The sequence below is a fragment of the Phasianus colchicus genome, chromosome 5, assembly GCF_987193195.1.
Source record: "Phasianus colchicus chromosome 5, bPhaCol1.hap1.1, whole genome shotgun sequence".
NCBI lineage: Eukaryota > Metazoa > Chordata > Aves > Galliformes > Phasianidae > Phasianus > Phasianus colchicus.
In genome coordinates this window covers 38,486,649-38,501,151 of record NC_143440.1, presented here as the reverse complement: position 1 = coordinate 38,501,151, position 14,503 = coordinate 38,486,649, and the positions used below count along the sequence as shown (strand labels likewise).

Here is a 14,503-nt window from a genome sequence, read left to right as displayed (position 1 = left end):
GAGTCTCTGATGCCTCTTCTATACTGCTCTTGTTACTATCTCTGTAAGCATCACTTCAAGCAGTCTGTTCTAGCACAGTGTGCATGGAGCTCCATGCTCCTACATTGTGCTCCACTAGCAGGTAGTGAAACTAAATGAATAAAAGTCTCCTCAAGTTATTAATTTTGTATTTTTTTTTCCCCTTTCCCACACATCAGATGGTGAAACTCTTCATGGGAAGGTGCAACCATTCAGGTTCATTTGTCTAAGCACTAGAAGAAGCTCTCATTCCCTTAACCAAGTACACAGCTAATGCTGAGTTAAGTGCTTGGTTGGATTTTTTTTTTTAATTTTTACTTTTTGTATCTCTCAGGATTTTACTTAGACTATTGAATTAAAACGCACAGGTTCATGCCTTTACAAACCACTCATCTGTCTTATTTTCATCTCACTCTTTGCAATGGCTTCCTGTGTAATCGCATATTGATTTCAGAGTTCTTTTTCTTATACCCAAGATTGAGGATTAAGCATTAGATCATTCTTTTAGGCACACACCTAAAGGACTGTGCAAGAGTTCTGTTGTTTTCCATGTCTTATAATGTGACTCAATTGAAATCAGATTATTTTACGTCTAAGAACAGAATCCATCACACCGGATATGGGTATCTCTAACAGCTCATCTAGCATCACCTTCCTTGCAACCTATGTAGGAAAATATGTATATGCAGGTAGCAATTAATCTCATTTTAGAATAGAAGCTGAAAACAGGAGCAGTGAGTTTCATCCTTGTATGGGAATCACTGATTGAGCAGTTGGGGAAAGGATCCGGTCAGCCCTGGGAGCACAGGTGAAGGCAATTCAGCTGTGTGACCAGAAGGGGTGGAGCCTGGCTGCACCTCTCTGAGACCCCATTTAAGGGCTGACTGCTGCTGGGGAAGGATCTCCTTCTGGAGATCTGTCCTTGATGGAGCTTTCCCCTGCAAACCTGGGATTTTCTGATATGGGTAAGCAGTCTTTTTCCTTTCCTTTACAGCACCTTTTTATTATGCTGATTCTTTGTTGTTACTCCAGTGAAACATCTTTTCTCACCGTATTAATCTGTCCAATTGCTACAATCCTAGAAGTGCCATTTCTCCACATCTACTGAAAAGTGCGTAAGAAGGCTACTTGGACTTAAATACTTGTAAAACACAGATCTGATATTAAATCAGAGAAATCAGCAAAGCTAAGTCTGTAGCTGTGCAAGTCTGGAAACAACTCACAGTGCCACGTGTCTCTTCAAGGCACAGCTAAATGCTTATTATTTTACCATAGCTCTTATTGTTTTTGCATACTAGAGATCCTTGTTTTGTTCATCTGGGTTATTTAACTTCTTTTTGCAGTCAGCAGAATTAAATTTAATTGGATTTGATTGGCACCTAAGTGGGTTTGAAATGCCTGAGATGACAGCACAGATTTCTTTTCCCATTCTTCAGTGATTCAGATCAAGAGGTAGATGGTTTGGGAGAAAGGGTGAATCATTTTTGCTTTCCACTCTCAATTTAAATTGTGGCTTAGATAGGAAACTAACAGATAGCTGACCTGTAACATGTACTGCTGGCTCCTATTACAGTGATGAATCAGCTATGAACTGGTCAGATCTGGCTTGCTATTTATATCCATAAACTGTGTCCTATTGCCAATTATTAGATACACTTTTTAGATTTTTCTGAAGTCCTCCAAAGGTAGCATGTATGTTTATTTATATAAGTTTATTCATCAAATAATCAGGAATAAAACTTTCATTTTCCCCAATTCTTAAAATAGTTTTAGGCTGCTGTGAGCTTGATTAAGTGTGTCATGGGATTAAAGAGAAATCTGAAAGTGGACTATGGCAAAATTGAAACTTCCCCCCTTTTTTAAGTGTGGTATTACTTAAAGAAGATTTCAAAATAAACAGATTCTGTGTATCCCCCAGGAAGCATGATTTCCTATCACTTGAAGTCTTTCATGTTTTCATATCTCACTATCTTTCCTTATTTATGACTTGGAGCTTAATCACTGACACGTGCATCTTAATTGCTTATAGAAAAAATATTTTCTCTTGTTTTTTTTTTTTTTGATGTGGATGTTTATCAAGGCTGCAGAGTGCTGATTACTACATTTAACTGCTGTATAATCAATTTGAAAAGTAAACACAAAGATACAAGTAACCACTTTCTCAGTGCTTCAGACTGGATTGAGCTTTATGCCACTCCTCCCTCCAGCAATACATAGCTGGTCCTTCTTGGACCTGCAGAGCTCTGTCATTGGAGGACTGGACGTGAATGTGAGTGGGGAGTCATCTGTTTGCTATCAAGTCTTTTCTTTCCTTGCTCCATACTGTAAGCAAAAAGTACAGCTTTGTTTAGATAAAAATGAAGGCAGAGTGGTGGTTCACACTGGCTATGCCCTATCCCTTCTGCCAGTCCTTTCACATCATGAGTCTGAGGCAAAAGGATAGATGAAAGTCAAATGACATTAAGTATTTAATGGATAATGTAAAGAGCAAGAATCCTGTAGGTCCTGGATGAGCTGGGAAGGTATAGACAAAGTCAGGGAAGTATCCTTTCCATCCTTAACATCTTCTTGTTGCATATTTATTTGTTCAAATTCAAAGTGCAGTGGTCTGCAAACAAAGATTTTTTTTTTTGGTCATTAATCAAGGAAAAGCACATGGCCTGTAGTACGTAGGAAAGTGAGATTTGTTTTTTTGGAACACAACCAGTAGCTCTTGTGTTTTGGATTGATAAGAATGGTTTACACTGTTCCCTGGAACAGAACATAAGAACAGATATTTAGGTGACTTTTAATCTCATTCAACCTCTGTAATCTGTCTCTGACAATGGCAAATGCTTTTGGAAATAGGAAATCTGACATCTCCAAGTCACTTCTGCTAGATGCTCTACCAGGTTATAAAATGAGTTTGAGGCTGAGTTCATGACACACTTGGTAGTCTTCCGTTGGTTTGTCTAACAGAGTTTGGATCCAATGTATTAGTTTTGGCATACAACAAATCTGTATCAATTAGTGCCACTATTTATTTATATGTGACATGAAAAAATAGACTTGTTTATCTCTTTCATTTTCTGCACTTTTGCTATGGAGTCTATCACTCAGCTCTATCCCAAGAAGAGGAGTCAATTTCCTCTTCTATTAGAAAAGATTCTATAGATCTGGTTGTCATCTTCTATTTCTTGTATCTTTTCTTATACTGTTTTTTGTGAAATCCAAACTTAGGAGCTATTGAGGAGGCAGGTATGTTTTTTGTCTTTTATGACAGTTTAACTGTATTTTGTGGTTTCTAAAAGCAACCGACATAACCATGTGTTTGTTTTGACCACTGCAGAGAACAGTGCTGGTGTTTTCAAAGAAGTATATCTCTGTTTTTTCCAGATCATTTATGAGAAATTTGAGCTGAATAAGCCCCAGGAGAGAGCCCTGTGGTTTCCAGCAGGTTTTATCGCCATCGATAGTGCAGCTCTTTCATTACAGAATTCCCTCAGCACTCTTAGGGAAACATCAGCCGCTGCTGATGGTTTTGTACTGTCCTTTCTCTGATTTATTCCATAACTCCTTCAGATTTTTATTCTGGTGAAGTTCCATAGACCCATGCCTTCTTTCTCTTCCAAAAGAAAAGGATAGTCTGTAATGAGCACAAACAGTAAGATTTCTTTTTTTTCCCCTATGGCTCTTTCTTCCCGAAACATTCTTAAATACGATTTGTGTTCATGAGCAGTGAGCACACTGGTTGGTTTCTGCCTCTTCTAGATTTTTTTCATTAGTAGTTACTATCTCTTTATGCAGATGTTTCTCTTTTTTTGTTTTATTTTTACTTCTTATTTTTTGACCTGCTTTAAATTTTTACTATTTATTTGCCAAAGTTCATTCTTCCTTTGTTTTATTTGCTGGTTTCAACTTTAAATTAGGTAATTTTTATTCTGTACTGTTTCCCATTTGATGAGTAACATGCACTGTTCTCCTATCGTTAAATAGTCCTGGTGTCACCTGCAAGCTTTTACCTATCAGCTGTTCCTTTAAATTTCATCTTAGCAACCTTTTTAATTTATGTGCAGCTCTCTGCTTTGAAATTTAGCTTTAGCATAATGAATTTTTTTTGCTTTTTTTCTCCTGAAATTGTTCATTTTAGCTATGTTGCAGTCAATATTCAGCCAAATACTTGTCCATTTCTTAAGACAAAATTAGGATCTATTTCTTCTGTTGTCAGCCTAATTATGCCAAGAATCAGTGAAGATGTCTGTAATTTTAGTTACCATTTAGCCTCTCATGATAGCATTCCACTTTGTTCTTGTTTAAATTTTTCCCTCTCCAAGGAAGTGATGAGTTGTGTGTACGTGGAGTATGCAGCTTTTACTCAGAATACAAACCTCCTTCATTTCTCAGCAATAACTGGTACTTTAAATGATTTGATTCTCTTTTACTTATACCTAGCCACTGAGATGATGAAGCAGATTCAGATTCATTTGAAGCAACTCTGATGTCCTAAGAGAATACTTATTCATAACAAAATGTCTTAGTCGTCTTAAGTAAAACGAAGTTGATTTTAATTCTTTTCTAGATTCCAAATGTTACTTGGAATGGGAAACCATATATAGCAATAATATCATATATGTTCCTTATGCCTTGCTCTGTCCTATACTCAGTGACATTATTAGATAACCTGCACCTTACATATAACAACTTCTGTTCTGCTTGTCTGTACATCTGGCCTCTTCTCCCAGGCAACAAACAGGACCTGAGGAAATGGCCAGAAGTTGTACCAGAGGAGGTTTAGATTAGACATGAAGAAAAACTTTTTCTCTCAGAGGGTGGTCAGGTGCTGGAATGGCTGCCCAGGGAGGTGGTGGAGTCGCCGTCCCTGGCAGTGTTCAAGAGGTACCTGGATGAGGAGCTACGAGATATGGTTAGTACTTGTGATAGCAATGGTAATGGGAGAATGGTTGGACTAAATGACCTTGCAGGACATTTCCAACCTTATGATTCTATGATCAGATAGTAATAAAAGCTCACTCATTACTTTCAGATAAATTGTTCATGCTAATGCTGCAGGCATCCATTGCAATTACACAAGTCCAATTTAGATCTCTAAAAGGACATCCTACTGGATGAGCTGGCTTGTTAGTTAAAGCCAACTTTGCTGTACTAAAGCACAAACTTAGGTTTCAGTGTGTTTTCCTCTTTTGTGCTTAAAAAAAAGAAAAAAATGTTCTCTTTTTAAGCATAAATATATACAGGCTTTCCTAGTTAAATCTGAGATTGTAGGAATTGTTTATATGAGCAAAAATCTGTCTGGTCAGGTGAAGCACTTATATTTGTACTTACGCAGTTACAGAGACCATAGGACAGACCTCTATTCTTCCCACACAGAACATGCATTATTCATGAGACTTTCTTCCTTGTGTAAGAAGCTTATTCTCTTACTTCCATTTAAATCTTTGTTCACTTGAAACATTCGTGAATGAGTATGCAGAAACCTGAAATCCTCTGTAGATCAGAAAAATCTGCCTTGGGAATTGCAGCTTTATGCCTTCTGGCTATATTAAGTTCTGAGTTAGAAGATCTCTGGAGAGGAGTACATCAGCATCACCGTTTGTTCTTAAGAGTATGTATTTCTCTTCTGGGAAATAGTTTTCACTATCATGGTATCTAAGATGCTTTTAAATTCTGAAAATTTCATTTTGTGATAGTGAAAGAGTGGACAAAGTGTTTCCACTTTTGTCCTGTTGGTATGGTGATCTTTTTGCTGAGCACAAATTTGGTAATACTTTTCCATTTTAAGAATGAAAGGAAATAGCCCATGAAATCATATGTATCTGAAAAATAGAAAATAACAGATTTTCTTTAAATGTTAGGTTATCTGTTTTCTGCACTGCTTTCCTAAGTTTCTAGTCATTCCACAAAGCACTAAAATTATCTCTTGGTTCTTAGAAAAAGTACCTACATGCTTTCTGACTTCTAAAGCAACATCCAGCTTTGAAAATAGCAGCTGACATCAAAAGCAGAACTTCATAATCAACTTCAGTTGAAAGTTTATGTATTTTCCATAGCCATTTCTGTTTCAGATTCCCTCTTTCTAAGGTTCTGAGGTCCTCTCCTATTTGGTGCTCAGTTGTGGCCATATATCCACCAAGTATCTAAAGTATGTTCTCAAGTATCTAAACAGTCTCTTGCCCAGTTGTGAACATGCATGGAATGTTCTGCCTGTTCTTGTACAACATCCCATAAAATAACTTTTCTATCTTGGTTTCCACCATGAACAACAGGAATAACAGTGGCAGTTATATATGTCCCCCCATGTTCCCCACACCTATTAAATCTTCATGAGACAGACATTTCCTATAACTCTTCTGCCAGTCAGTTGATGAGGATTTTTTTTTTTTTACCATCCTGCCTTAGCACAATTAGTAGAAGGTGAGATTCAATTTCTTCTAGATTCTCAGTGTGACCTTTAACAGCTACTGATTTAAAAATTGAAATAAAGGATCCATCAGAAAATCCATTTTCTGTGCTTCTCATCATTCCTTTCATTGAGTTTTCTTTCATTTGTTCGTTCATTTGGTCTTGTAATCAATTTATGTAATTAATTTGTATGAATCTAAGGCATGAACCTGGGACCAGGTAGGTCAGAAGCTAGTGTAGCAGTTTACAGCCTAATTGAAATAAGTTACAGATGCTAGTCAAGAGCTTTCAGTGAGCAAAATTTTTTTATGAAGACACTCAAGTTCATAGAAGGAATACAAAATGATATAGGAAATGTGAGGCATTAGATAATAAAAATATTTTAGTATCAAAGTTCTTCCAGTTTTTCAGAAGGATACATAAAGCTCCTTAAGATGACATGTGGAGCATTAGACAATAAATATGTTTTAATATTGTTCTAGTTTATCAAGAAGATGTACAAAGCTCCTTAAAAATCTGCTTTATAATGTTGTACAGTCAGTTTAGCTTCTAGAAACATCTTTTCTCTTTCTGGTATATAAAATGATTCTGCTGTAATGTTAGGAAAATAAACTCACTAACACTGGTATTGATTTTCTGCTCAATAAACCAGTGCTTTTTGAATTTTTCTTTTATCCATGGATTGTCTCTTATTGACTGGAGAGAGGAACAAGATCCATCTATGTCTGTATTTAATGGAATCAGATGGCGAAATGATTCTCTTGCTGGTACTGTGATGGCGAAAGTGCTTTTTGCATTCAGTTTCAACGTGTTATAACCTATTTGACTTAATTAAGTAAAGAAAAGACCATAATTATAGCCTCCTTTAGCTTCCTGATTAAGACCTCAGATAGAGATGGCTGAGAGAAGCTGTGGTTGGCCCATTTAGGCCTGGGGTGTGTTTTCCTAAAACTGGAGCTCTCTGGCCCTCTCATATGCAGCTCATTGTGACAATTTCCAAATTTTGTGGCCATCAAATGGGTATCTGCAAATGCGACCACTCCAAGTCTAACTCAAACATGGTTTTCCTCCAAGAGTTTCTTTTCCCACCAGCTCCAAATTTTCCAGCCATGGACTCACATCTAGCAGAATTAACACTTCCCTTTCCTCTGTACATCAAAGCAGCACGGAAGTGAAGCAAGGACTTAGCAATACCCATATAGTAAAACAGCACTAACTGATTGCTCAGCAACTGGAATCTGCTGCATCTTTAACTGTTCCAGCTGATCAGCAATCACTTGAACATGCCATTGGAAATGCAAGTATCTGCAAGTCCTGCATAGATTGGGTGAATCCATGGCCCTTGCCTTCCCTCAGCCTGTCACAATGACTTTATCCAGCACTGTTTGGTTCCATGAAGCACAGAGAACTGCAGAACCATTGCAGGAGCTCGGAGCTTCCCCATCAGTTGCCCTGTTCATGGCTGGATAGGCAAAAAAAAAAAAAAAAAAAACAACCAGCAATGTCAGCAGCAGTATAAATGGAGTAAATGCAATTCAGTTACAGCAGTCCTCATGGCAAACAGCAGTTTCCCAGTCATAAACAAGATAATTTGGAGCTATTCCTCCACAGCCCTGTGCTATGCATCGTGGCCCTTTTATCTTAGCCCTTATAACTAGGAAGCTCAGTAACCTACAGAGGGATACTGCAGAGCAAATCATATTGTGTGGTACGAGAACCTATGCAGAAAAGGCTTATTTGAAATAGAAAGAGTAAAATGGGCCTTTTGTACATTGATATTGCTTTCAAGGTGACTAGCTGTCATGGGAATGATAGGCAAATAATGACAGATGTATTCAGTCCAGAGTGGAGATGAAACGCCACACGTTTCAGGAAGGATATGCCATCCTGTTCTGCTAAAACCAGATTTTTGGGTTTTGGTGAAACAGAGTCAGAAGATGGGGTTTGTGGAAAAGCATCTTGTGAAAGCTGTGCTTGGTGTTTCACCAGCCAGCTAGACATTTTATAATGCTTTCTGTTTTCTCTGTTCTTAGCTATTTCTCTCTACAAAATATAACATTTCAAAGCATTGTTCTCTAAGAGAAATCAAATTAGTAAATTACTGCTTCTTCCTGTGTCTTAGTTTGCGGTTATAAGTCCAGTGGGGTTCTGTGTTAGAGATGGAAGCCATGAATCTATAATGCAGTAAAAAGACTTTATTCTCCTCTAGAGATTCAGTTAATATTGTTGTTTGTAGATTCCTGGAGTCAGGTAAGGTTTCTAGGGGAGGAAGTTTAGAACACTGGATTGATTATTTGATGGGCTATTTTTTTTTTTTCCTGGGTTGTGTGGTTTTATTTGTTTGCTTATTTGTTTGTGGGCTTTTTTGTTGTTTATTTGGTTTTTTTTAATTATTATTATTATTTTCCTGCATTTGTTGCAGGACTTTAAAACTTCTTTATTGCACTTCTAGTACTTCTTGGAAATTCTAGTGAGGAAGGAGAGTCATTTCACACTTGCCTTTCTCTGAGTGGGACAGTGCTGCAGAGGTACCTGGTGTATGCACTAGGAAAATCCACACGAAAGGCCATTTGCTCTTTGTGCATCGGGGAACTGATCCAGTCTGACACATGCTATGCAGAGTTAAACAGGTTAAACAAAGCATAGCAAAAGTTGCTTGGGATTCAGCAACAGGGGACCAATTTCTGTGATGATGAGGTGTATAAAAGTAAAGATTTTTAAAATATTAAACTCCTAGGGAAATATGCAGCAACATATATAAACATAACATTTATAACTACTAGTTATAAACTATGGTTTGCCTACTTGAAGATTATTTTTGTTATTTTGGCTGCAGAAAGAGACAAAATGTCTTGAAGAAATTATGGCACTTTTTTTTTTTCAGTGCATTAAGCATTAATACATAACAAATAATTTTCATATGTAATCTTATAGATTTTCATTTGAAATTTGGAAAGTACTTAGTAGTGTTCTGTTTGTTTTCTGGTGTGTGGCACTATTTCACAAGGACAACCTATTTTCTGGTAGACGTCCTAAAATTTAGGGTAATAATAGAGAACAATCTAAATGTGTTTCCCAAAGCAAAGTAAGAATGATTTGCAGCATTTGATCACCTTTCCTATTGCCAAAGTCAAAACTCGGAGTGAAAAACAGCAGGAAGAGCTGTTAGTTTGGGATAAGTAGGTTGTGTTTCCATATGAAGCTACCTGGAATGTTTCAGGCAGTGCCACAGCAGCAGTGCTGGCTGCGTGGCTCTGCGCAGGAAAGCCTGCCATCTGCTGTGCCACCAGCATCCCAGCTGCTCTGCTGCCTGCGGGCAGCCCTCTGCTCTCTGTCTGGGAGAACTGAAATTAGAATGCCTGTGCTGGAAGGCGCGCAGAAATCCATAACAACTTAAGGCAAAGATTTTTATTCACGTGGAGTTTTTTTTTTTTTAAGTGACAAACTAGGCTCACCTTATCATCAAAGCTGAATATCAGATATGAATTACCACTCCTTCACTTTTGCTTCATAGTGCCTAATGTTAAACAAACCCAGCAGTAGAACGTAGACTGACTCTGTTTAGTCTGATCCTACATAGCAGGATGCCTGGGTGAAAAAAGAAATTTATACCATTTTGAAGAGATTGCGAGTGAGTTTCTAAGTGAAGCTTAACAAATAGCACCATGTGGCAGCGTGGGGCATTTGACAGATGTTTGGTCTCTGTGGAAAGTTAAATATGCTTATTGAGAGATTTGGCTCTATTTTTCCCCGTATGTGCTTGCAAATCATTACTGAAACTCGTATTTGTATGCTTTCTTTAAATGAAGTCCACTGAGAAGTAAAAGAAAATAAACTGTACACTTGTTAAAGCTTTTCACAAAATGTTTTAATAAGGATGTAACAGCTTCCACATCAGCAATTTTGGAACTAAACAGAGCTGACTCAGAGTCCACTTAAATGAAGTAGTATTTCTTCTCTCATTTCAATGGGCTTTGAATCAAACAACTTTGAAATACTAAATTTATACATTCATTTAACAGTACCTAATTTTTGGTGAAAGAAATGCACAAAGTAGTCTCCTGCTTACTGCTGTTGAGCAAAGTTAAAGATACCTTTTAACAAGAACCTGCAGTATGTCCACCACCAGGTACTGGATGCTTCCACTGCCAGCCTCAGCATGGCATGCACTTCTACCAGCACGGGGTATGGGTGTGCTGCTACCAAGGATTTTTCCCAATCCCTTGCTTCAAACTCTCAGCAGTTATAATTAATACCACCACAGCACTGAGCTGGAAAAGTGATTTGTCACAGCTACTGGGACACCTGCCACTGCATGATACTGTTAATACAGGTGGTAGAAAACAAACTGACAGAGCTGTTTGTTTCAACATGGTTCATCCTGGTGTGTGTGGCTGGGATGAGGGGAGCCGGGAGAGAAGGGTTTGTTTAATCAGCTGTCATTTATCAAACAGTAAATCCTCACTTGTCTATGGGGAAAGTATTGTTTCAGAGGGGGAAAAAAAGGGAAAATTCTAGAGAGTTTTTCTGGGGAGAGACAATGTAGATGAAAGAATTAGAAAAAGTCACAACCTTTTTCTCTGAAAAGAAGCCTTCTTGAGCATTGCCCCTTTTAAAAGCACTCTTGCAGGTAGCCACCACAGACATAAGTACACAGCATAAATTGCTTCAGAGAAACACATTCACAGCACAGTGACAAGAATAAAAAAAATCAAATAAAAAGACATCTGACACACTAAAACCAACACTTCTCAGAAATGAAACATTCTGAAGCTCTGGGCCAGTATATTACATTGGCAACTTATGAAACCCATTTTATCACTTTTTAGTGCAACAGAAGAAACTGGAGCTAGGCTAATAGCTATTGTCAAACAGCTACTTTTCTGTCAAGTATTTATTTAAAAGCCTGGTGGAGATTTTGAACAAAATCCCCTTTTTCCATATCAGTTAAAGTGACTTTGTGGCCACTCAGGTCATTGAAGTCTGCCTCAGTCCCTTCATCACTGTTTCCTGGCCAGCGGAGCACTGCAAGACAATAACTTCACAGTCTAGTGCTCCCCTTAAACTTTATTACTTGCACACTCCATCGTGCAGAGGAACACACTCACACCTCTCCCAGGCCAAAGCTTCCTCCTGCCCCCAGCTCAGTTCTGTCCCTGTGGGTCACAGACCCATCACCTCCAGTTACTGGCATCCTGCTGTGAGTTCTGAGGCACTGCAACAATCAGGTTCCTTTCTGAAGAGCCTTTTCTGCTTTGCTGCCTGTGATCGCAGCACAGAGCCTGAACCCCAGGGAGGTGGGAGCTGTCTGCAGAGCAAAAGCTGTTCCTTTTCTTGGGGCCTTTTTGCTCCCTTCTTTTTCTTTTCCCCATGGGGAGGCAGGGAGAGACTGCTTTCCGGGAGAGGGCAGATGTGTTCAGGAGGGACCTTTCCCAGCTTTTCTGCTCTCTGACTGGCAGGTGCCTACCCATGGATGCTGAGCAGGTTTGCTGCTGGTCAAGGGAGTCTGAACCTGACCTCAAGCAGGCTCTGCTTGGTGGCAGGGGGTCCCACCAGCTAAGGGGAAGGAGAGGGGACCTGTACAGAAGGGGAAAGTTTTTGTGGGACCTGCTTGTCAGACAGACGGGGCTAGTAAAGCCTGGCTGCCAGATCCTATGCACGGCAGTTTACTAAGGGGGTGTCAAAGCATCAGCAAATGCACCCAGTTTCAAAGGAGGCAAGGGGAATGGGGCAGCACACCAAGGACGTGGGGTTTTCTTTGCTTCCTCTTCTGCCAAACGATGCTGTCAGTAGGCTGGATCAAAACCCCCTCCCTCCCAGCCTCCCCATGCCACAGCCTGGCTCCGCTCACCCTCCTGCTGGGGGGTGGTAGGGCAGGGGGCAAGAATGCTTCCTCAGAGGGTAGTAATCCTGGAGGTGCACGTGCCGTTCCTGTACATGCTCCCTGACTCCAAGTTGTCCGGGGGAAAGTCCTCCACGCTGTACGCCCTGCTCTTGAGGGCAGTGGCATAATAGTCGATGGGTTCCTCCGGAGCATTGTCCATCCAACTGAGGCAGAGCAGTCTCTGGAAGGACCGCTTGAAATTGTCTGAGAGAAAGCCATAGAGGATGGGGTTGGCACAGCTATTGGCATAGCCCAAGATGACAGAGAGCTGGCTGATGGTGGCGTCATCCTGCTCTACAAAGACATTGACCAGCTGCACAATGTAGAAGGGCATCCAACAGATGACAAAGACCATCACCACCATCATGACCATGAGGGTGATCTTGCGCTCCGAGCGTTTGCGTTGCTGCCAGCCAGCCTTCAGGGCCACCATGCGCATCTTGGCAATGATGAGGATGTAGCAGAGGCAGATGGCCACCACTGGTAGCAAGAAGCCCATCAGAAAGGTGTAGACCACAAAGACCACCAGCCACCTCTGGGTGGGCTCCGGCATGAGCATGTTGCAAGCCACCGTTCCATCACTGTTGGCCGCTGTATTGGAGAAGATGATGATGGGCAGGATGATGAGGATGGAAAGCACCCAGACACCAAGGTTGACCATCTTAGCCACGGTGGGTCGGCGGTACCTGGCCGCCTTGATGGGGTGCACCACGGCGATGTAGCGGTCCACGCTGAGCACAGTCAGGCAGTAGATACTGGTGAACATGTTGATGGCATCCACGCTGAGCACCAGGCGGCAGAGCAGAGAGCCAAAGGGCCAGTGGTGCAGCAGGGTGGAGGTGACCAGGAAGGGGACGCTAAGCATCAGCAGCTCATCCGCAATGGCCAAGTTAAGGATGTAGATGTTGGTGGCCGTCTTCATTTTGGCATAGCGTAGAATCACGTAGATGACCATGGAGTTGCCACACAGCCCCACCAGGCACACCACAGAGTAGATGAAAGAGATGAGGATGGCGCTGCCCTGGGACTCACTCAGGGTGCTGTTCGGGGCATCGGAGGAGTTCCTGCCGCCCGAGTCCATGCCCCTCGCCGCCGCCTCCTCCAAGGCGCCGCTGGCTCCGCTGTGGCTGCCGCTGCTATGGCCCCCTGCACCGACCGGGAGCCTGGTGCAGGTGCCATCGGGGAGCATACCCCGCCCGGACGTCCCCGCTCCTGCTCAGCACGGCTGGCTCCGGCCGCTCGCCGGGCGCAGCATCGCGGCGGACTACCGGCGGGCTCCCTCCCGTGCGGTGCTGCGGGCGCGGGGACGGACGGAGGCGGCAGCCGGCGCCGCTCGCTCCGAACGCAGGAATCGCTGCTCCCCGGCTGGTGAATGATTAATAGGCAGCGGCGCGTCACCGGCTACGAAAGGAGGAGGGAAAGAAAAAAATGCGGGAGGAGACGTTAGTGGGTGTCCCTCCCCACCTCCCGCCTCCTAGCTCCCCCCCGGCTGCTTGCACTGCCCCTGCCCTACGCTGTATTGCCTCTTTTCATCCTGAGCTGCTCTCCCGCTTTTCAGTGGCTCCAACAAAGCCAGCATCTCCTCTTGCCCCTCCATAGTCCATGGCCTTTGGGTCCGGGGGCACCCGGAGCAGAAGGACCATACTTCCCTCTCAAGAATAAAAGCCTGGGTCTTGGATGGACGGGCAGTTTTCATTCCCACACAGCTGCTGTGTTCTCCTCTCTGCACCTTCCACATTGCTCACCCCACAGAGCTGCCACCACGCACGGCACTGAGTACATGCTCCACAACCTCGGGCTGAGCACTGCCAGGAACCTGCAATGCCTGCACCTCCTACCAACACACAGCTCCATGCTCTCTACCTCATTCTATCTCACCTCCATCGTCGGACATCACATGTAAATGGCATCCCATACTTTACAGCCCTGCCCTGCCCTGCTCTACATGTTATGTCCTGAGCCTTGTCCCATTCTCACACCTTAGCACACCTTCTGACTGAGCACCAATACTCACCATTGCTATCTGCACCATGATGGTGCCAAGAACATCCCAGCTATGCTGCCACACAAGGATACCATCTGTCCACTCTTCTGTCCCCTCACATACTGCTTCTATTGATGGTATCACTTCAAATGGAACCACCACATGCTAGATCACCACTGCTACACACACACACACACACACCCCTTAATACTCCACTT

At 41.9% G+C, this 14,503-nt stretch overlaps 1 protein-coding gene across 1 annotated transcript; it reads right to left on the bottom strand.

The window, feature by feature from the left end:
• Positions 1–11,235: 11,235 nt before the first annotated feature.
• Positions 11,236–13,694, bottom strand: SSTR1 (somatostatin receptor 1). The gene has a single exon (XM_031593246.2). It carries the CDS (start codon positions 13,488–13,490, stop codon positions 12,312–12,314), a length of 1,179 nt encoding a protein of 392 aa, XP_031449106.2. The 5' UTR covers positions 13,491–13,694; the 3' UTR covers positions 11,236–12,311.
• Between the last annotated feature and the right edge of the window lie 809 nt (positions 13,695–14,503).